Consider the following 22,078-nt stretch of genomic DNA (forward strand, 5'->3'; position numbering starts at 1 on the left):
CACTTAGCTCGGGCGCTGGGGGTCGCCGGCCGGGGTGGGGGAGCCCTCGTGGGGCCCCGGGCGGGTGGGAGAGCCCCGGTGGCCCCGCGCGCCCCCGTGCCGGGATGGTACGGCCCGCGCAAGCTGCCCCCCTCCGTGCGGACCGGGCGATTCTTCGGGCCCCGCCCCCGCCCAGTGGTGCGGTCGTGCCGGCTTCCGCTTCCGGTGGCTGCTGCCGCCGCGGGCGGGCGCTGGGGCTGCGGCGAGCGCGCTGCGGCCGCTGGGCTCGGCGCCTCCGCCTCGCCGCACCCCGGGCCGCCGCCGCCACCGCGCGGGGGCTCGCGCCGCGCCCCCCACCCCGCCAGGCGATGGTGCCAGCCGAGGGCGCGCCCGTCCCCCGCCGCCACTGACCGGGACCCACACTCCATGGCCGCCTCGGCGCCGCCCCCACCGGACAAGCTGGAGGGAGGTGGCGGCCCCGCACCGCCCCCCGCGCCGCCCAGCACCGGGAGGAAGCAGGGCAAGGCCGGTGAGAGCGCGCGGGGGGGGGGGGGGTCGGCGGAGGCGCCGGCTCGGGGGTCCTCAGCTGGGGGTGGGGGAGGAGGCCCCGGGCTGGAGGATGGCGGGGGGCAGCCCTTCTGGAGTCGGGGGTAGGTTTCGGATAGAGCATCTCAGTGTTTGGAGGCACCCGGGGTAGGGGGTCCTGGCAGGGGCCTGGGCGCGCCGTGTGTCGGGGGGAAATGCCTGAGAGCGCGGGAGAATCGCAGGCAAATGTGGGTCGCCTGTTGTTGCTTTTTCAGGTTTGCAAATGAAGAGCCCGGAAAAGAAGCGGCGCAAGTCCAATACGCAGGTGAGAGGTGGTGGGTGACTGGGGTGATGGACCAGCCCCAGGCGCAGGAGCAGAGACAGCCCGTCCATATTTCTGGTCCTCCACCTCCCAGTGGGGTGTGGGGAGATGGTTTAGCCAGAGACCTTAGGGCTGTTTCTATGCTCTGCCCCCATTTTTCCTGGCCTGGCCTCTTCACGAGCACCCATTTATTTCTTTCCTTTGAGGTGGGGAAAGGGAAGTTTGGACCACACTCCTGGCTCTGTACTTCAGGGATCACTGCTGTGGAGCTGGGGATGAAACTTGGGCCTGCTGTGTGCATAGCTAGTGCCTTAACCCCTGTCCTGTCTCTCCAGCCCTCAGCATCTTCTCAAAGGACTGGGGCTGTGCTTGCTAGCTTGCATGGGGCAGACGTGGTGCCCTTTGCCTTTCGCAGATGAGAAAGCTGAGCCCTGGGCCTGCATACCCAGGGTCAGAGCTGGGATTCCAACCTAGTTCTGCCCGGCTCATGGAACCTCATGTTCCTTCCAAGTGCCTTCTTGTCGCAGATCAGAGCTGGCTAGTGCTGGGCTCCAGATGTATGTCTCCTAAATCTGTTCTAGTTCCTCCTGTTTGATGATGCCTACCCCCGACCCCTTCTCTGCTCCCCACCAGGGCCCTGCCTACTCACACCTGACGGAGTTTGCACCACCCCCCACGCCCATGGTGGATCATCTGGTCGCATCCAACCCTTTTGAAGATGACTTTGGTGCCCCTAAGGTGGGGGGTGCGGCCCCTCCGTTCCTCGGCAGTCCTGTGCCCTTTGGAGGTTTCCGTGTGCAGGGGGGCATGGCAGGCCAGGTGCCCCCAGGCTACGGCACAGGGGGAGGAGGGGGCCCCCAGCCTCTTCGTCGACAGCCCCCTCCGTTTCCTCCCAATCCTATGGGCCCAACTTTCAACATGCCCCCCCAGGGCCCTGGCTACGCTCCCCCAAGCAACATGAACTTTCCCAGCCAGCCCTTCAACCAACCTCTGGGCCAGAACTTTAGTCCTCCTGGTGGGCAGATGATGCCAGGCCCAGTCGGGGGCTTTGGCCCTATGATCTCACCCACCATGGGCCAACCTCCCAGAGGGGAGCTGGGCCCCCCTTCCATCCCTCAGCGCTTTGCCCAGCCCGGGGCTCCTTTCGGCCCTACTCCTCTCCAGAGACCCGGACAGGGACTCCCCAGTCTGCCCCCCAACACAAGTCCCTTCCCTGGCCCAGATCCAGGCTTTCCTGGCCCTGGGGGTGAGGATGGGGGGAAGCCCTTGAACCCACCTGCTCCTACAGCTTTTCCCCAGGAGCCTCACTCGGGCTCCCCGGCCGCCGCAGTTAATGGGAATCAGCCCAGTTTCCCTCCAAACAGCACTGGGCGTGGTGGAGGCACCCCAGAGGCCAACAGCCTGGTACCCTCCACCAAGGCCGGCGGGGGCTCTGGGCCCCAGCCACCCCCAGGCCTGGTATACCCCTGCGGAGCCTGTCGGAGTGAAGTGAATGATGACCAGGATGCCATTCTGTGCGAGGCCTCGTGCCAAAAATGGTTCCACCGCGAGTGCACGGGCATGACTGAGAGTGCCTATGGGCTGCTCACCACGGAGGCCTCAGCTGTCTGGGCCTGCGACCTCTGCCTCAAGACCAAGGAGATCCAGTCCGTCTACATCCGCGAGGGCATGGGGCAGCTGGTGGCTGCCAATGACGGCTGATCAGGGCGAGGTGGCAAGGCAGCACGCACATCCCTCGGCATGCCTCTAGAATGATCGGGCATCTCTGTTTCCAGTGGCTTCCCAGCGCCAGTGGGGGCCGGAAGAGGGACTCTGCGGGGCAGGCCGAAGAGCCAGAGCACTCACTTTTCTGGAAACTAACGCTTTGAGATCTACAGGGATCCAAGAAACCAAAACCCTGTGGTTGTGTCTGGAGGCCTGGGCCAGCGACTTGGAAGAGGAAAGTGGCAAGAAGAGAATCTGTTGGTCCAGGCCGCCCCTTCCGGGCCCGTGCCCAGCATTTGGGTCTCACCCATAGCACCGGCCTTGGGCTTTGGAGTCAAGTGTTAAATGTTTGTGGTCAGCGTTGTTGGAGACTGTTCCCATCTCTACCATAGCCCTTTTTGGGAGCTGTGGGTGACAGCTTTAGGGAATAAGGGGAGCGTCCCCTCCCTTTCCCTAACTTCCCCTAGCCTCTGAGATGAAGCAGAGGAAGCAGAGATCTTAGCTCTGGCAGTGATCAGGCCATAAGAGATGCTGTCAGGACACAGCTCCCTCATACCAAAGCTTCTGGCCTTTCTCAGCCCCTCATACTTGGCGCCTGAGGACCACTTTTTTTTTTTTTGGTGGCCAAAATAATTGGGATATGTGGTCCGACAGCAGAATCATTGACGTTTGGACTGGCTTGGCAGCTTGGATTCTGGCTGTGCCTCCAGCCCCCCACACCTTTTGCCCATCTGTTGCACATTTCTTTGAGCACTAGTTTCCAGTTGGTATGTCTGTCCTCACCTGCCCCTGGGCCTGACTGAGAGCAGCTTGAAAAGATGCAGAGCCCTGGTATACCTCATTTTCCCTCCTGACGAAAGGATCCCGCGAGGCCCTGCCGTGCTTTGGGGGGAGGGGTGCACCGGTCTCTTCCCTCACTGTCATACTTGCAGCTGAGGACAGGGAAGGTCTTTGCTTCCCTCTCCCCACCACTTTTTCCCTCCTCCCTGCCAGAGCCCTGCTTGGATTTGATTTGATTTGCAGTTTCAGACAGCATTGCCACATACGTAGCTGCTGCTGCTTCCAGTTAGCACACACCGCCCTCAGGTGGGTGGGGAGAGCCGCTCTGCCCTGCAGGGTCCCCTGCCTCCCTTCTCAGCATCTCTTCGCAAGAGAGATGGGGTATAGTGCAGAACTCACCCACCTCACCAGCAGATGCCAGCAGCCATGAGGAAGGGAGGAAGCCAGGGCCGTGGGCCTCTCCCCTGTGCCCCCTGCCCGGCAGTGTAGGTGGTGCCCTGCCCGGCTGTCATGTTCGGGCTGTTTGGCCCCTCTGCAGTCCATTGCTATTTTTGTGTTGTGTCCCCACTGCCGCGTTTTGTACAATGGCTCCCGAGGGAGAGTCTGCCCAGTCCCTCTCGCTCACTCCACTAATTTTTGGAAGAACATGGGGTTGGCGGAAATGTGGGGGGGTCTTTTGTACGGTTGGATTAATAAAATGATTTGAAAACCTAAAAGAGGACTCCCTGCCATATTGTGGGCCAAGGTTGAACTGGGCTGTCATGTTGGGGGTGAGGCTACGTGGGCCCTCCCCTCCCTGCCAGAATTGGGAATGGCAGGATTAAGCAGAGCCCAGGCTGCTGGGCAGCCCTCCCTGCCTGCTGTCCTGCCCAGGAACTGAGTTTCTTTTCTGAGCACATTCCTAGGCCAGGCCCGCAGCCAAGCGCCAGCTTTGGCTCCAAGGCCACAGAGGACAAGTGCCTTTAGTGCTTCTGGGTTCAGGGCCCACCTCCCCGACCCCTTGGGCCCAGGTTGGGCTAGGGGATGCCCCTGATACTGGCAGGTTTCAGAGTCAGAAATCGGAGGTTCTGCATAGCCTCCCCCGTGTCCCCTTTCCCCCTTTTTTAATGCAGCAACAACCCCTGGAGTTGCTTGGACAATGGCAAGACAGCTGTGTCTATGCCCTCGTCACCACTTCTCTCCCTCCCGAGGCTGCACCTGTCTCTGTCCATCCTAGGGCTAAGCTGGTCCCTTGGCCTTGCAGACTCCGGGAATCTCCCGTCACCTTTCAGTTTCGGGACCTCTCTAGAGAAACGGTTCGACACTGGGAAAGTGGGCAGAGGACCAGCAGCTTTTTGCCCCGCAGGAACCCTCTCCCCAAAGGTGCTTGAGGGTAGGGGTAGGGGTAGGGGCTGTGTCGCAGGCCCGGCGGTGCCCTGGGGCTCAATCCCTGCTCTTATTGGCCCAAAGTTTCCGCCCCCTCAGGGAAGCTGGCTTTCTATTGGCCAGTGCTCGGTCACATGACCCTCCCTCCTGGCTTGGGCAGGAACCCAGGGGAGGCAGCAACAAGTTGAGCCGAAGACTGCAGGCGAGCGCCGGGTCAGGTACTGGGCTGACCGGGGAGGGCCCCCGACCCCGCGCGAATGAGAACGAGGCTGAGGAAGTCTGAGCCCGGGCCTAGGCTCGCGGGACGTCTGCGGAGCTGCTGGTCCCTGCGGGGCGCGAGGGGAGGGGGGGCGGGGGTACGGGGAACGCCTGGGCTGCGTGTCCCAAGCAGAGTTTGATCTGAGTTCCGCAGTTCTTATGGGCCCAGGCCCTTCGCCTGGATTTGGGGGAGCAGCTATTGAAAGGGGTTGAATGGAGCCAACCCAGACTTAGGAACTTGTGGAGTGGGATAGCTCCCTCTTAAGCTGTGTCTGAGAAATAGCAGCGGCTTCTGCCTATCCGTAAGGGATGTTTTTGTTGAATGCCGCCTGATGGAAGAGAGGGGGTGTTGGCGAGGCGGTGGAGGTGGGTTTTCTTCCGGAAGGTCGGTGAGAAGAAAGAGATCTGAAATCAGCGCGGAAGGGGGAAGAGGGCCACAGAAGGAACTTCCTAATAAGGCCGTGAGATGCTGGCTTGCAAGAAATGGGGTCTCCTGGAATCCTGGGTGAACCCAGTCAAGAGATCAAGTGGCATCAGGTCTTGGGACCCCAAGTGCAGGGATCCCAGATCACCCCCTCTTTGGGTCTCAGAAGTGTCTGTCTTGTTGACCCACATACCATTGCTAGTTTCCATGGAGACAGTCTGACATCACCCTGGTTGCCATGGTGCCTGATTCTAGAGGACCTGAGCAGGCTGTACGCAGCCCGGGATAAACAGGGACTTCAGCTCAAGCTGCTGCCACTTCCTTCCTGCCACCACCTGTTAACAGTCACATGCAGAACTGGGGATGGGGAGACGATGACAACAGTGGGGGAGGGGCTCTGCTTAGCATGGAACAGAAGCTGGCCAGGCCTCCCCTCTCCTGTAGGATGAGGCTGTGCATCCACACCTGGTGGAGCTTGAGGACGGAGCCTAGAGGAGCTCTGAGCCTCACTTCCTTTATGCTGTCTCTTGATTGACCAAGGCTACAGAAAGGTATCAGGGTGCTGTGTTCCTGCTCAGAGAGACAGGCCCAGGCCAGGGAAATAGGACAGGGGGAAGGCACTTGCCTTGTGGCCTACCCAGGTTCAATCTCCAGCACCACATAGGGCCCCCCAGCCCCACCAGGAGTGATCCCTGAGCACAGAACCAGTAGTAAGCCCTGAGTACTGCCTGGTATGGCTCAAAACCCACCAGGGAGCAGTGCAGGGGCTCCTGAGGGGGCTGGGGGACTGCTGTGCTTTGCTTTCCTGGGTTTCCTTGTGAAATCCTTGTTCACACACTCCCCTTCCTGTTCCTAACAAGTGCTTCCACTCCACCTGGGGGCCCCCCTCAGTGCTCCCACTCTGCCCAGCCCTGTTCGATGTTGCTCTTGTCTTGACCTTGGTCCCTTCCTTCTCACCCCACACTGTGTCAGGCTATTTTTTTTTTACTGAAGTGGGGGGGGGAGACTCCCATACAGTGCTCTGGAGGGACAGGAGGCCAACCAAGCCAGACAGCTCAGGTCTTGGGTCTGGTGATGTCACGATGCTCAGGACCAGTGATGTTGGGGGCCACCAGGGCCACCCTGGGAATGCAGGGAGGGGCTGTGCAATGCCAGCAATTGAAGTCAGGGCCTAGTGCTTATAAAGAAGGCATTCCTGACCTCTGACCTCTGACCCCAGGCCCCTGAGCTAGTTCCCTGGTCCAGGCAGAGCTGGGGCTCCAGAGTGACTCTTCCCACTGATGCTGGCCGGGTCAGAGGACATTAATAGGGTCAGGGACACCGCCCAATTTGTGCCTATATTTGGCAGACTGTAAAGTGCCTTATACAGGGTGGTTGGTCCTAAATCCCTTTTTCCAGTCACCTTCAAGTCCCCTAGAGAAAACAAAGCAAAACAAACAGAGGGGAGGCTGATTCAGTGGGGAGAAGAGTGACATCAGTGGAGCCAGTTGTTCTCAACCCTGGCTGACCGTGGGAACCATCTGAGAGATTTTTTTAAATGCCCCAAGTGTGGGCTGGGGTGAGCAGCCAGTGTGCTGGCGTGCAGGCCTGGCATTCAGGGTGGGAGCCCGCTATGGCATGGCTCCCTAGGACCCATGCGTGTCCCTGAGTCTGGAGCTGGGGGTAGCCCCTGAGTGCCACCACATGTGAGCCAGAAACCAAATAAAAGAGAACCCAGCACCCTGGGACCTCTGAACTAACGTGTGTGTGTGTGTGTGTGTGTGTGTGTGTATGTGTGTAAGAATACAGTCATGCAAACATAGATGCTGCCAGGTCCTCTCTTCCCAGCCCTGGGGGTACAGGCAAGTGAGGAGAAGGCTTCTTTTTCTTACTTTTCTTAGCACAATGGCAAAGTCTTTGGCAAGTCAGGCCAGTCGGCCTTTCTGGGCTTTATTTTCCCTGACTCTGATTGGAGGGTGCTGGCTCTTTCCCAGAACCTTTCCAGCCCTTGACCTCTCAAGATCATTTCTGGTTCCCAAGGCCCATTGGCAGTCTGTAACTTGCCAGGCAAATGTGATCCAGAGTTGTCGAGGTGTCGGGGACCCAAGCACTGGCGGGTAAGGGTTACAACCTGGATGCTGTCGAGACCTTTAAATTCCCTTTGAACTGGGGGTGTCAGCTGAGCCTCCCCTCTGCCTCTGGTCTCTCCTGGAGGCTTCTGGGGTCTGATGAGAGCTTTTTCTGCAGGTGACTGCTGTCGCTGCCACCTTAGGAGACCTCAGAAACCATGGCCTCCTGCCCAGATGCGGACAATAGCTGGGTGCTCGCAGGCTCAGAGGTAGGGGAGCAGCCTCGGAAACCCAGGGACAGGTCCCGGTGGATGCCTGGTCCAATCCTGAAGACTTAAAGGGGTGCGAACTCTAGTGGCAGGGAGATCAGGCCCCAAGGAACAGGGTTTGAGGATTGGATCTGGCCTTGAGAGAAAGGAACCAATAGCATCAGTTATAAGAAGTTGGGACAGAAATTCTGGTCGGACAACCAGCACAAGCAAAGGTCCTGAGGCCACACTAGGGAAGCCATTTTATGGCAGGGGGTGGGGGGTGGGGGAGACAAAGGAGGTTCAGAGCCGGTTTTGGAGTAAGGGCATAGAATTTGGGGGTCCCCTGGAAGAGGCCTACAAAGGCTGAGATTGTGGGGGACGGGATGCAGGTAGGCTCTGCATTTGGGCCTCATCTCTGTGAGAAATCCCTGAGGGCGGTGGGTGCTGGTAGTAGAGTCAGCCGCTTCTGGGAAGAGTGGAGCCTGTGGGCTACTGGTACAGTGGGGTTGGAAGGTCCTGCACCCAGGAAGCTATTGGTGGGGGCAGCTGTGGACTTCTGTAGCCACTGAGAAGAGGGTAGACAGAATAGGGCTCTGGCCACTGTGGGGTAGGTAGGAGGTTTGTCAGGGAATCAAACCCCAGGTGATTTGCACAAGTGTCTCCTTCTGGAGGACCAGGAGCAAGTCAAGAGGAGGAGGAGAAGGGGCGGGTGGGGGGCCGAGGGTAAGGGGAGGAAGAGGAGGAGGGAGTTACGGAAGTATTTTTGTTTAGATCCTTGGTCTCCAGTTGGGCTTTCCTTGCCTCTGTGCTCCTCTGTTAAGCGGGGCTGCTGATTATTATACTGTGAATGAAAAAAAAGTTATGGAAATTTCAAGGAAACATAGTAAGGTTAAGAATGAGGGCTTGATGGGGCTGGACCGATAGCACAGCAGGTAGGGCGTTTGCCTTGTACGTGGCCAACCCGGGTTCAATTCCCAGTGTCCCATAGGGTCCCCTGAGCACCGCCAGGGGTAATTCCTGAGTGTTCCTGAGTGCAGAGCCAGGAGTGACCCCTGTTCATTGCTGGGTGAGACCCACCAAAAAAGTAAAAAAAAAAAAAAAAAAAAAAAGAAGAATGAGGGCTTGATATGACAAACTCAAACTCAAAGTTTTGTAACTGTATCTCACGGTTGGATTCAATTAAAAATAAAAAGTAAAGAGAATGAGGACTTGAGGGGCTGGATAGTACAGCGGGGAGGATGTTTGCCTTATATGTGGCTGACCTGGGTTTGATCTCCTGCATCACATATGGTCCCTCAAGCACTGCCAGGAGTAATTCCTGAGTGCAGAGCCAGGAGTAACCCAAGTATCTCCTGGTGTGGCCCCCAAACAGACAAAAATTGAATGATGGCTTGGTTTTGTCCCTGACACCACCCCCCCCACACACACACAATTAATCTTGGAGGGGTACCAAGAGGTGTGGGTGGCATGGGCCTGTGGAGGGGCTTAGAGGCAGAGAGGAGAGGCTGGGCATCACAGATTGTTGGTGGGTGAAGGGAAGATCTGAAGTGAATGGCGGTTGATGGGCGCATGACTGTGCCTTGCTCTGTTTTCTCGTGGCCCAATCAATGACATGGTCCTTCATCAGGAAGGTGGGAGAGAAGTGTTGCTGTTGGTGGAGGGAGGAGACCCTGTTATTTATTTATTTATTTATTTATTTATTTATTTATGGCTTTAGGGTCATTCAGGGCTCTGTGCTCAAGGATCTCTCTTGCAGGGACTTAGGATGCCCTAAGTGGGGTGCCAGGGATCTAAGGAAGCACCGTGACTCCTGTGCTGTTTCTCTGGCCCCTGTTCAGAGACTTATCCACAGGGCCTTGATGACAGTTCTGGGACGGGCCATCTTTTTGTGAGACGCAGCCTGGGGTCTGAGCCCCATAGCCAGTTCGGGATGTTGGCGGAAGCAACTCATGCTCCTGATTTTGTGCTCTCTGCTTGTGTCCCTTCCCCAGAACCTGCCCGTGGAGACCCTGGGCCCAGAGTCTAGGGTGGTCCTAGAAACTGAGAGAGCTCCTCCAGCCCCTCACAGCCCCTCACGGTCTGCTGCTGAAGCTGGGGTCCCAAACGGCCCAGGTAGCATCCCTGCTGGCGGGGGTGCGTGGGGCCTCACCTCTGGGTTCTGGGGTGTCTGGTTTCTTCGGAAATGGGGGCTGCTTTGTCTGTTCCCCTGCCCCATTGCTCCCAGCCCCCTGCTGCCCACCCACCCCCCGCCCCTTCCCGCCTGGCCGGGGCTGCAGCGGCTCAGGGACCACGTGGAGGCTCATCTCGGTGTTGTTCCGGCCCTTCCGCCCACAGTGACCGTCTCCCAGAGCTACGGCTCCCAGGATGGCTCGGTCCCACCAGGGGAGGCCGAGGCCCAGGTAAGGGGCTGCCAGGGCTCAGGGAGGGCTGCCAGGGAGTGGGGCTGCTCACGGCCATGTCTGGACAGGGCGTCCTGGAGGCCAAGGACCCTGATGTGGAACCACCTGGCCCTGGAGACACGCAGCTGCCAGGAGACTCGGAGGAGCCCCCCTCGGAGAAGCCCCCCATAGAGGAGCACTCTGCAGAGGCAGACTCAGATGTAGCCATCCCGGAGGGGCCACCCGTATCTGGGGACACCGTGTCCCAGAGCCAGCCCCCCCTCCACAAAGCCGGTGAGCTTCTGGTCTCCTGCCTCTGTGGGCAGCGCTCCGGCCCCGACCCCCAGGCTCAGCACTCAGTTCCTCTCAGTGACTTCCGTGATCCCTCCATACTGCCCCCAAGGACTCGAGGTTCTGCGGGTTGGGACCGGGCTGTGGGACCTTCCTCTCTGCCCAGGGCCTTGGCCCCTTGGAGAGTCAGACCCTGGTCCCCGAGTCCCCCCTGTGTGGGCCTGAGAAAGCCAGGGATGGGGCTTGCGGCCATCTTCAGCCCTGAGCTGAGATGCCAGCCTGAGCAATGGGCGTGCAGGAAAGCAGGGGCCTTAGGGGGTTTTCTGTGCAGGGTGGTGGTCCTGTGGGTGCGGGCACAGGGGAAGGAGAGGCAGGACTGTGTGTGTGGCGGGCCTCACAGGAAGAGACATTTGCATGGGAAATGAGCAGAGGAGGCCTCTGGCAGGCGGGCAGGAGGAAGAGAATGTTCCAGGCCATGCTGCAGCCAAGGTGGGCAAAGGCCCCACCCCTTTCGAAGGTGGTGTCAGGGCCGTGTGTGGCTTCTCTATGGGGATGGGTGGCAGGGAGGGCGGAGGCCATGTCTCAGGCCTGGCCAACTGGGGCCCGGGGCTGGAGAAGCCACCTATGCCATGGCAGCATGTGTGGTGACAGGCGCCAGAGCCTGAAGTGGTGCCCGGGAGATGTGGGGGTGGGGGCACGGAGCCGCACCCTGAATCAGGAAGGCACCAGGAGGGCGATGCAGGACACTCACCCAGGGTGGAGGGGGGCGGGTGCAGTTGCTCGAGGAAGTTGGGGAGGAAGGGGCCGGTGTCCGCCTCTGGCCTCCAGGGAGATGTGGCCGAGTACCCCCGGCCCCACCTGCACTGGGGTGGGCTAGGGCCTCTGCCCGTGATGCCTCACTGACTCCCGACCCCCAGAGTGGTTCAGGACAGGGGCCCAGCGCTCCAGCAGCGACGATGACACTGATGTGGACGTGGAGGGCCTGCGCAGGCGGCGGGGCCGCGACCCAGGACCCCCTCGGCCCGTGGCCTCCCTGGGCATGGCTGAGCCGGCCGGGCAGGAAGGAGCAGGCGGGGAGCTGGGCATCTCCCTCAACATGTGCCTCCTCGGGGCCCTGGTCCTGCTGGGCCTGGGTATCCTCCTCTTCTCCGGTGAGTGTCCGCTCCCCCGGCCCGCGGGCCTCCCCAGCCCCCGGGGCCCCGGGCCTCACGGGAGCATTGTCTCCATCCTCAGGTGGCCTCTCGGAGTCTGAGAGCGGTGAGTGTCCCGGGCTTGTGCTGACCGCAGGGGCTCTCTGGATCAGGGAGGGCAATGCTGAGAGGCCCCCTCGCCCCCTGTGCACCCCCAGCCTGTTTGTGGCCCGGATCAAGTGACCCGTGGGCTGGAGAGACAATCCAGCAGGAAGGGTACATGCCTGCTCTGTGGCTCACCCAGGGAACCCCAATGTCCCATATGGTCCCCGGAGCACCATCAGGAGTAATCACCAGTGCAGAGCTAGGAGTAACCCCTGAGCATCGCTGGGTGTGACCCAAAACCAAAACAAACAAAAAGTCAAACAAAGGAAGAGACCCTTCAAGGGTGGCCGGCGCCAGGCACCCACCCTTTAAATCAGAGGGTGGGTGCCGGCCAAGAGGGCAGCTGTGGGTGGGGGTGGGGAGGACCAGCCTGGGGCCATGTCAGGATTTCTCTTTCCCCACAGGGCCCACCACGGAGGAAGCTGAGGCACAGGCGTTTGTGAACTCTGAGGGGCCGGATGCCAGGGGGGCCGGGCAGGTGGGTGTGGGTGTCTGGTGGGGAAGGGCGAGGAGGCGGGGCTGCTCAGCTCAGGTGGCGTAACTGGTTCTCTGCCCTCAGGTGGGGCCCAGTCAGCAGCCCTCAGCAGCCCCCGACGGTGCCCCTAGCCTGCAGAGCATGGCCCTGCTCCTGGACAAGCTGGCGAAGGAGAACCAGGATATCCGGCTGCTGCAGGCACAGTTGCAGGTTGGCACAAAGCGAGGGGCTGGGCCTAGCGTCGTCTGTCCTTACATTCCCGAGACAAGGGTCCTCCCTCTGCACGTTTCCCCTTCGCCGCTACATCCAGACCCTCTTCCTAGGCCTCGCCTCAGGGCTCACTGTCACTGCTTCTCTCTTTTCATTTTGTCCCGGCTGTGTTCAGGGCTCACTCCTGGCAGTGCTCGGGGGACCCTGTTGGTGAAAAGTGCTTTCACCTTTGTACTATCTCTACTGCCGCGGCTTCTCTCCTTGTGTCCTTCATACTGAGGTGTTTTTTTCTTCTCTTTTTGGGGTCACACGTGGCGATGCTCAGGGGTTACTCCTGGCTCATGCACTCAGGAATTACTCCTGGAGGTGCTCAGGGGACCATATGGGATGTTGGGAATCAAACCCGGGTCGGCCATGTGCAAGGCAAATGCCCTACCCGCTGTGCTATCGCCCCAGCCCCCATGAGTTTTAAAGCGGGTTTAGCACCCGTCCCACATGCTTGTGTGGGAAGGCTGAGAGGGACAGGCCGAGGCTCGGTGGGAGAGAAGTGCTGGGATTGACTTGTCATGTCTGCATGACATGACAGGAGCTGGGGCAGGGTGGGGTGGCGGGGTGGGAGCTCCACAGGGTGGGGCAGGGTGGGGCAGCTGGGTGCTGAGCACCAGGCTGGCTCGCCCCAGAAGGACAGAGAAGGTGAGGCATGTGATGGGATTTGGGAGTTCTAGGTTCCAGAGCAGAGAGCAGACGGTGAGGGAGATGAAAACCAAACTCTGTGCATGTGTGTGTTTAGGGGGCTTTCCAAGCAGTGCTTGGGGGGGCCCTCCTGGTAAGGCTGGCCAGCCTGAATGGCCAGTGCTAGGGCCCCGTAATGCATTGCTGCTTGGGCAGCAGGTCAAATGCAGCTCTTGTGCAGACAAGGCAAGTACCATCTCATCCCCTCTCACCTCCCCACCCCCAGCTGCGTCCCTGGCTCGAGAACCACATCCTCTCAGTCTCCCAGAACCATACAGGGGCGCAAGCCACCTGCCAGGACAGTGCAAGGGTACTGGGGTAGAGAGCCCCGGGCCCGTCCTGCTCTCTGACCCACCCACCTGTGACCCCACTGCAGACCCAGAAGGAAGAGCTTCAGAGCCTGCTGCATCCGCCCAGGGGGCTCGAGGAGGAGAATGCACAGCTCCGGGGGGCCCTGCAGCAGGGCCAGGCGTCCCAGCGGGCCCTGGAGTCGGAACTGCAGCAGCTGCGGGCCCGGCTGCAGGGCCTGGAGGCCAACTGTGAGCGGGGCACGGACGGGGTGTGCCTGGGCCGGGGCGCGGGGCCTCGGGGTGGCCCGGTCCCCCAGGAGCCAGGCCCCGGCTTCGTGGAGCAGAAGGGGCGGCTGGAGGCCGAGGCCCAGGCCCTGCGGCGGGAGCTGGAGCGGCAGCGGCAGCTGCTGGGCTCCGCGCGGCAGGACCTGGAGCGCGGCCTGAAGCACGTGAGCAGAGGCGACTGGGCGGCGGCCGACCTCGCAGAGCTGGGCCTCAAACTGGCCCGGAAGCTGGAGGGCCTGCAGCACTGGGGCCAGGACTCCGGGGGGCCCGCGAACGCCTCGGAGCGTTGGCGTCAGGAGCCCGGGTCCCCGAGCGCCAAGGAGCGGAGTGGCCGGGAGAAGTGGCGGGACAGTCAGGGCCACCGGCAGGCCGAGCCCTGGAAGAATCAGAAGGAGGAGTCGGGCTGGGAGAGGAAGAAGGGCTGGGGGGGCCAGGCCGGGGAGCCGGAGGGGAGCTGGAAGGACGGCAAGCGAGAGAGCCAGCGGCAGCGACCCCAGGAGCCCCCCAAGAAAAGTGGGAGCCCCCACTCCTCTGCGGAAAGACAGAAGCATCCTCGGTGGAGGGAAGAGGCGAAAGACCGGCACGACCGCCCACTCTGGGCAGAGCTGTCCAGGCGCAAGTACCGGGCCCCGCAGGGCTGCTCGGGGCTGCGCGACTGTGCCCGGCAAGAGGGCCTGGCCCTCTTTGGCACCGAGCTGGCACCCGTGCGGCAGGAGGAGCTGGCCTCGCTGCTAAGCACCTATCTGGCGCGGCTGCCTTGGGCCGGCCCCATGCGGCAGGAGCTTCCCCTGTCCCAGGCTTACTTCAGCGAGGATGGCTTCTTTCGCCATGACCGCTTCCGTTTCCGGGACTTTGTGGATGCCCTGGAGGACAGCCTGGAGGAAGAGGCCATGAGACAGACGGGGGATGACGACGTGGTGGATGACTTTGAGGACTTCATCTTTGGCCACTTCTTTGGGGACAAAGCACTCAAGAAGAGGTGGGCAGCGGTGGGGGGAGGGGGCGGTCATGGGGCTGAGGAGGAGGCGTGCTGGGAAGTCAGTCTCTAGCCTCGAGAGGCCATCATCTTCCGCAGAGGGTGGGAGCCGCCCTGCCCGGGTCCCTGTGCATCCCCTTGTGAGCTGAAGGACTTTCCCTCCTGACTCATGGGCCTGCCTCTGCCTGCACGGGCCTGGGGGCAGGGCAGGAGCCTGGCGGGCAGGGGCAGATCAGGGCTGGTCCTGAGATGGGGTTGGGGTGGGGGCAGCCCTGAGTGGGAGGCACAGGGTGGCCTCTCCCCAGGGGGCCCCTGGTCCTCCTCAGGGTTTTGTTTCTCTCCCCACCCTCCTCCAGGTCTGGGAAGAAGGACAAGAGCTCCTGGAGCCCCCGAGTGGTGGGGCCGCGTGAGGAGCACAGCCAGCACCGCAGGGGCTGAGGCCTGCAAGGGCCACTTTCGGGTTTTGGATGGCTGGGATAGCAGAGCCAGTGGGTAGCAGAGCACAGCCCGAGCCAGCAGCACCCGGCCTGGGCGACTGACCTGGTGGACTTTGCAAATATATGCAAATACAGAGCCTGTGTGTGGCGGGGAGAGCTGCCCAGGCAGGGGTGTGCGGAGGGGGGTGAGGGGTGGCCCACGTGGCCTTCCTGTTCTGAAGCCAAATGTTTTCCTCCTGTGTGTATGCGCGCGCGCGTGTATCCCCGTGGGGGCCCCGGGACCCCACTCTGGCCAAGCGTGGCTGGCTGGAGGCTTCCCTGGGGCTGTCTCTAGGTGATCAAGTCCCCTTCTCACCCAGCTCTCACATGGCCTCAGTGCCCTAAGCCTCCCGTCCCAGGAAAACGCTGTTTGGGCTGTGGCATTGGGGGATTCCTTGGCCCATGGTGCCCCACACCACCACTATTCTAGACACTGGCACTCACCTCCTTTCCCTCACCCAGGATGCCCCCGCCCTCTGGGTGGTGCTCCCCACTGGTGCTCAGTGACCTGGGCTGCACCTCCCCGCTCTGCAGAGGCAGGAAAATGAATGCGAGTGTTGGAGTCTGAGCTTCGGGCTCAGTGATCTGAGCCACTTAAATCGGGAGCCTTGGGGTTATGTGTTTCAGAAAAGAGAATGAAAATAAAACCGTGTAAACCTGGCCTGGCCAGTGTCTCACTGTCTGACTGGGTGGCAGGGCATGACCCCCTACCCACCCCGCCAGGATTCTGGGAGTGGGGAGCTGCAGGAGCCACTAGGTGGCGCCCTGGCTCCAGGTTTGCTCAAGACTTCCCCCTCCCCCCATTACTTCATGTCTTGAGGTCTCCCACCACCCAGTGGGCTGGCAGCTGCTCCATGGTCAAGGTCCCCCAAGAAAATATGAGCTCCAGGACTGGAGCGATAGCACAGAGGGTAGGGCATTTGCATGTACGCGGCCAACCCAGGTTCGATCCCTGGCATTCCATAGAGCACCGCCAGGGGTAATTCCTGAGTGCAGAGCCAGGAGTAACCCCTGAGCATTGCTGGGTGTGACCCAAAAAAATAAAACAAACGAAAAAAGAAAATATGAGCTCCCCTGCACTGCTCTGAAAAGGTCCTTCCTGACCACACTCCCTAACTGCCCCAGAAATGTCCCAGCAAGTGGGGTGGCTTGGGGAGGATCACAGCAGAACAAAGGGCCTCACACTGGTGTTCAAGGGGGAAGAGGGGCTATCATTGATTTTTTTTTTTTTTGGTGGGGGTGCTCAGGGATTGCTCCTGGCTCTGTGCTAAGGGTCAGTCTTGGTGGGGCTTGGGGCATCCTGTGAGGTGCTGGGGATCGATCCCGGGTTGACAACGTACAAGGCAAGTGTCCTACTCTCTGTACTCTCTGACCCCACTTCTGTTTTTTGTTTGTTTTTGTGTGTACTCAGAGCGTCACGGGCTCCCTTCCCAGTGAATCCCAGCCTACAGAGCCCGAGGGTTCCTGCAGTGTGATGCTGCCAAGGTCCAGTGGTGCTGGGACCATCAGGATGACGCCCAGTGGTGCTCAGGGGACCATGCAGTGCCAGGGACTGAATTTGACGCCTTGGCACATGCAAGGCACATGCTCCAGCTCCCTAAGCTCTCGCCCTCTTCTTTCTGGAGAGGGTTAGGCAGTGAGAGGACCGGTTGGGAGGCTGGTTGGCCTCCCTCTTCTGTGGGTCACTGGCTCCTGGAGGAAGATGCTTAGCCCTAGGCACCACTGTGCTGTCAATCAAAGGCTGATAAACTGGGTTTCCAGCAGGGGTTGAAGCTAGAGGGCAGGCAGGACTCAGGGTGCTGGGGGGTGGGGGCTGGACTGCCAGAAGGGGCACACAGGCTGGCCTCCCTGGGGATGTGTAGGCCGCAGGGTTTAATTTTGGGGGCTCACTTCCTTCATTTGCATAACGGTTTCAGGGAGGCTGGGAAGCACCCTCTGAACCCAAGTCTGTCTCACCTATTCCGGAAGTTTCTGAAGCAGCAGACTCGAGACAGAGCTGGGAACCCCAGGGGTTGTGGGGGTGGGCCAACTCAGGGGTAGGGGGCACTGGCAGTTTTGATCCTAGTTCCCCCTGCAACAAACAGGTACTCGTGCATGCACCTTCCTCATGCACTTACCACCTGCCCACAGACCTACTGCATGCATGCACCCACTGCACGCTCATGCACCTCCTGCACGCTCTCATGCACCTCCTGCACACATGCTCCTCCTGCACACGCTCGTGTACCTCCTGCACACATGGCACCCACTGCACTCTCATGCACCTCCTGCATACATGCTCCTACCCTCTGCAGCACACAGAGCGCACACCTGGGTCCCTCCTCACAGGAGCCAGGAGAGGTGAGAGATGGGACCCAGGAGAGTGTGTGGATGGGGCAGGGCCGGGGCTCCCCAGTATGTACTGTCCAGGCCCCGCTGCGCCTCCAGGTCACGGCTGGTCCCTCCTGCTGGAGTACTTGGACCACTGGGCTCTTCTGCTCCTTTCCCTGGGGACATGCTCAGCTCGGAGGCTTAAGGCAAGTGGAGGGGCCCGGTGAGGGTATCTCTGTGGACTGTGACAGAAGGAGGGCTGCCCAGGGCAGTCCTAGAATCTCCCCCCGCTCCAGCTCAGACTCACCCATATTCCTTGGTGTCTGCCCTGCCTGTCCCACTACCATCCTGGAGAGGGGGGGCAGGGGCGCCCCCTTCAGGCCTGTGCCTCCCCTGTAAGCTCCTTCAGGGTCAGAGGCAAATGTTCCTTGCCAGACGGGCTCCCAGTGTGCTGCCCCTGCAGTTCCAAGGATCCCCCCATGGTGTTCCAGCACCGTTCCTAGAAAGGGGCCTTCCCTCATCTTGTGGCTCATGAAGCCCCTTCACCCCTCCCATGGCCACAGGCAGGTACAACACCCCCCACCCCCAGTTCTCAACTCTTGGGGTTCCTGAGTGGAAGGGGAGGCACCGCACAGAAGGTCTAAGTCGGAGGTCCCAGGGTGGGGACCCCTGCCCTGCCGAGAGGGAGGGCTCAGTCAGCACTGTGGAATCGGGTCCTGCTGCCCTTCGAATACCCCGGTGGCCACTCACTGGGTGGCTGTAGGGAGACACCAGCGCAGGGCCACATCTGCACAGCAGTCACCCCTTTATCCACCCGGACCCTGTTCTCAGGGCCAACTCTGGCTCTACACTCAGGGGTCACCCCAGCGGGCCCGGGGACCTTTCAGTGTCAGGAATTAAACCCCAGAAGCCTTGTCCCCTTCCTTCCTTCCTTCCTTCCTTCCTTCCTTCCTTCCTTCCTTCCTTCCTTCCTTCCTTCCTTCCTTCCTTCCTTCCTTCCTTCCTTCCTTCCTTCCTTCCTTCCTTCCTTCCTTCCTTCCTTCCTTCCTTCCTTCCTTCTCTTCTCTCTTTGTTTGTTTATTTGTTTCTTTCTTCCTTCCTTCCTTTCTTTCTTCTTTTTCTTTCTTTCTCTCTTTCTTTCTTTCTTTCTCTCTTTCTTTCTTTCTTTCTTTCTTTCTTTCTTTCTTTCTTTCTTTCTTTCTTTCTTTCTTTCTTTCTTTCTTTCTTTATCTTTCTTTCCTTTTTCCTTCCTTCTTTCTCTTTCTTTCTCTCTTTCTTTCTTTCTTTTTTATCTTTCTTTCCTTTTTCCTTCCTTCTTTCTCTCTCTCTTTCTTTCTTTCTCTTTCTTTCTCTTTCTTTCTTTCTTTCTTTCTTTCTTTCTTTCTTTCTTTCTTTCTTTCTCTTTTTTATCTTTCTTTCCTTTTTCCTTCCTTCTTTCTCTCTTTCTTTCTTTCTTTCCTTCCTCTTTCTTTCTTTCTTTCTTTCTTTCTTTCTTTCTTTCTTTCTTTCTTTCTTTCTTTCTTTCTTTCTTTCTTTCTTTCTTTCCTTCTTCTTTCCTTCATTCTTTCTGTTTTCTTGCTACACCTTGTGATGCTCAGGGGTTACTCCTGTCTCTGCACTCAAGAATGTACCTGGCAGCGCTCAAGGAACAATATAGGATGCCGGGGATAGAACCTGGGTTGGCTGCATGCAAAGCAAATGCCTTCTTCGTTGTACTATCTCTCAGACCCCTAAATGTCCCTGGTATGGTGAGGAACCAGAGAGAGGGAGGAGGTGATTTGCTAGGCAGTGGCAGTGGAGGAAGAGGACAGAGGAGGAACCTGTGAGCACCCTGGGCCAGGGTCTCCTCTGTCTCCCACCCACTCTGTCTCCCTCTGCTTCTATTTCCGCTCCTGTGGGGCATTTCCTCTGCCGCCCACTGCCACCTTGTGGGCCCTCATGTGTCTGCATCAGATCCTTCACGAGAGCCAGCCTGCCTCTTGGCTGCTCTTGGTGGAGAAAGGTGGCTGTGGGGGCGGTCTGCAGCAGCTGGTGGGCAGGACAGGCTGTCCCCGGCACCTTCCTGAGCTGCAGCGCTGACCCTGGCCACAGAGGGCAGCAGCAGGGCCGGGAAGTGGGATGCAGCACTAGGAGCGGCTCCAGGAGCCGAGGGACTTAAAGGTGCCTCAGGGGTCCCTCCTAGGGCTAGGTGGTGAGACCCCTTTGTGTTTTCATTTTATCAATAGTCTTAGGAAACACGAGAGGAGAATCCCACAACATCACAGGAGGGTTGGAGCGACAGGACAGTGGGTAAGATGCTAGCCTAACCTGCAACCAAACTGGGTTCAATCCCCAGCACCGCCAGAAGTGATCCCTGAGTGCAGAGTCAGGGGTGACCCCGAGCACTACTGAGTATGGCCCAAAAAGCAAAAGCAAAGTCCCGGGAGAGATGTTTCACCCCCAGGCTGGGCCCCTAGTGAGAAATGAAGAGTGTTTGTACCATATAAGCACTGGACCTGACCCTCCATGGCCCTGCTCACCGGCTCTCGGGTTTGTGGTGGGTTATTCAGGGATTCTGGGTTGGAAGGAGGGGAGAGAAGCCCCAGGAAGAAGGGGAGACCGGACTATCCTGGGGGATGGAGGGCCACAGAGAGCTTCCCTCAGGGACAGGTCAGGACAGTCTTAGGGGCCAAAGCAGGAGCCTGAAGCTGTTCTGGAAACGTCAGCTGCTCTCTAATAGGGGGTGCTCATCACCTCTGCTCCCGTGAGCCCACCATTGATGCTTGCCACAGCCCTGCCCAGGGAACAGCAGCTCTGGAACCCGACAGACCTGGGTCCACTGTTGGCTGGAGAGACAGTACAGCAGAGAGACAATGCTTGCTCTGCTTCTATTTCCGCCACCCCAAGTGGTTCTTCCCCCGGCCCCACCAGCTAATAAAGGAGGTAGAGTCAGGTGTAGGGGGGGTACTCCTTGGCAAGGAATTTCATAAAGTCATAAAACTCAGAAGTGTTTGGGAATTATGCTGCTGCAGAACATAAACACCCAGATTCCAAGGTTACACCCCAGCAGGAGACAATTCACAAAGGCCCTGATAACACTGAGAATTAAGGAGACCACAATGCTCAAAGTCCTTTTCCCTGACGTTTCCCTAGCCGTGGATTTTGGCCTGCGCAGAGCTCTAAGCTAAGAATGCTTGGAGGGACTGAGGAGAGAGGATAGATAGCAGGAAGGGTGCTAGCCTTGCACATGACCAATCTGGGTTCAATTCCCAGCACATCTCATATGGTCCCCTGGTACCACCAGGAATAATCATACGAGTAAGCCCTGAGTACCTCTGGGTGTGTCCCTCCCCACATAAAAAGATGGCTTGCAAAAGGACCTAAAGAATAGGATCAGATTCTCAAAGCAACTCTGGGCACTCCACTCTGGGACCTCCCACACCTTGTGCTCTAGGCAACATTTTCCTTGTGTGGTGGTGGAGGGGGGTGGGGTTGAACCAAGGGCCCCATCTCATGCAGCTGCTCAGCTGCATTCTTGTCCCACTGATATTTTTTCTTTTTTGGTTTTGTTTGGGGCCATACCTGCAATGCTCAGGGCTTACTTCTGGCTCTGGGATCAGCCCTGGTGGTGCTTAAGGGACCATAATGGACGCCGGGGATCAAACTTGGGTCAGCTGTGTGTCAAGGCAAGTGACCTATCTTCTGTACTATTGCTCCGGCCCCACTAATATTTTTCTTTATGGGCCTCTCATTTTTCCTCAATAAAATGATTCTATGTCACTTTCTTCTCGTGCATTGTTTTCCGTGAGACACAAAGAAGTTGGGACTCAGGTGCAGGCTGGCACTGACCCTTTTCCCATGGAGATCCTCATCTTGTTTCAACCGAGAACCACAGCTCCCCAGAAGTACAAGTGCTGAGAACCAGCTTCCACACAAGAAGTGTTTCCATCAAGCAGATTTAGGTCTAACTCAACGGCTGCGTTAGTGAGCCGCAGAGGACCTTGGTGTCTTTGCCACACAGGAGATTGCAGACTGGGCCAGTAGTGACCTTCCCAGGCATTCACCCCACTGGACCACGGTGGTGAGGTAACACTCTTGCACTGATCTCCTCCTACTGCACAGCAGCACTTCCTGATTTCGTTTGGTTTTTGGGTCACACCTGGCAATGCTCAGGAGTTACACCTGGCTCCCATGCTCAGGTATTACGCCTGGTGGTATTTGGGGACCATATGGATGCCATGGATTGAACTCAGGTCAGCTGCATGCAAGGCAAATGCCCTACACGCTATACTATCACTCTGAGTCCTAGAGGCAGGTATTTTCACCAACTGATATTAATAGTCATATTACTTAAATGTTATTAGGCTAGAGAGTTAGCTCAATGGGCTAAGCTTAGGTTTTGCGTGTAAGAGGCCCAGGTTTGATCCCTGGCATCTATGGTTCCCTGAGCACTGCTTGGTGTGACCCCCAAACAAGTTACCTTGACTGTACAATACTCACGGGGCATTCCCAGATCCCAGCTTGGTGTTCACTTCTGGCAGTACTTGAGAGATTATGTGGTGCCAGAGATCAAACCCGGGCCTCCTACACTCAAAGCATGTACTTATCCTGATGAGCTCCCTCTCCACAAGCCCCTCTTTAAGTGGTCGAGCCTTTCACTGAGGGGTGATTTGCAGGGGTACTTGTGTTTCTGAGTTCTGGGGCACTTCTCTCCCCATATTATCT

At 58.8% G+C, this 22,078-nt stretch overlaps 2 protein-coding genes across 4 annotated transcripts; both read left to right on the forward strand.

The window, feature by feature from the left end:
- Positions 1–220: 220 nt before the first annotated feature.
- Positions 221–4,026, forward strand: PYGO2 (pygopus family PHD finger 2). The gene is made up of 3 exons (XM_055140928.1): positions 221–508; positions 780–829; positions 1,460–4,026. The coding sequence occupies exons 1-3, from the start codon at positions 406–408 to the stop codon at positions 2,525–2,527; spliced, it is 1,221 nt and encodes a 406-aa protein (XP_054996903.1). The 5' UTR covers positions 221–405; the 3' UTR covers positions 2,528–4,026.
- Positions 780–15,725, forward strand: PBXIP1 (PBX homeobox interacting protein 1). Of its 3 annotated transcripts, none has more exons than XM_055140926.1 (11): positions 780–829; positions 7,584–7,674; positions 9,648–9,789; positions 9,991–10,055; positions 10,124–10,328; positions 11,243–11,476; positions 11,559–11,582; positions 12,025–12,098; positions 12,180–12,305; positions 13,414–14,591; positions 14,945–15,725. In XM_055140926.1, exons 2-11 carry the CDS (start codon positions 7,624–7,626, stop codon positions 15,024–15,026), a joined length of 2,181 nt encoding a protein of 726 aa, XP_054996901.1. In that variant the 5' UTR covers positions 780–829; positions 7,584–7,623; the 3' UTR covers positions 15,027–15,725. The 3 variants fall into 3 exon arrangements, with proteins under 3 accessions (XP_054996901.1, XP_054996900.1, XP_004619246.2); XM_055140925.1 differs by lacking the exon at positions 780–829 and adding an exon at positions 4,827–4,893; XM_004619189.2 differs by lacking the exon at positions 780–829 and adding an exon at positions 4,827–4,893 and having other exon boundaries at positions 9,648–9,768.
- Positions 15,726–22,078: the final 6,353 nt, after the last annotated feature.

The sequence above is a fragment of the Sorex araneus genome, chromosome 5 (genome assembly GCF_027595985.1).
Source record: "Sorex araneus isolate mSorAra2 chromosome 5, mSorAra2.pri, whole genome shotgun sequence".
Lineage (NCBI taxonomy): Eukaryota > Metazoa > Chordata > Mammalia > Eulipotyphla > Soricidae > Sorex > Sorex araneus.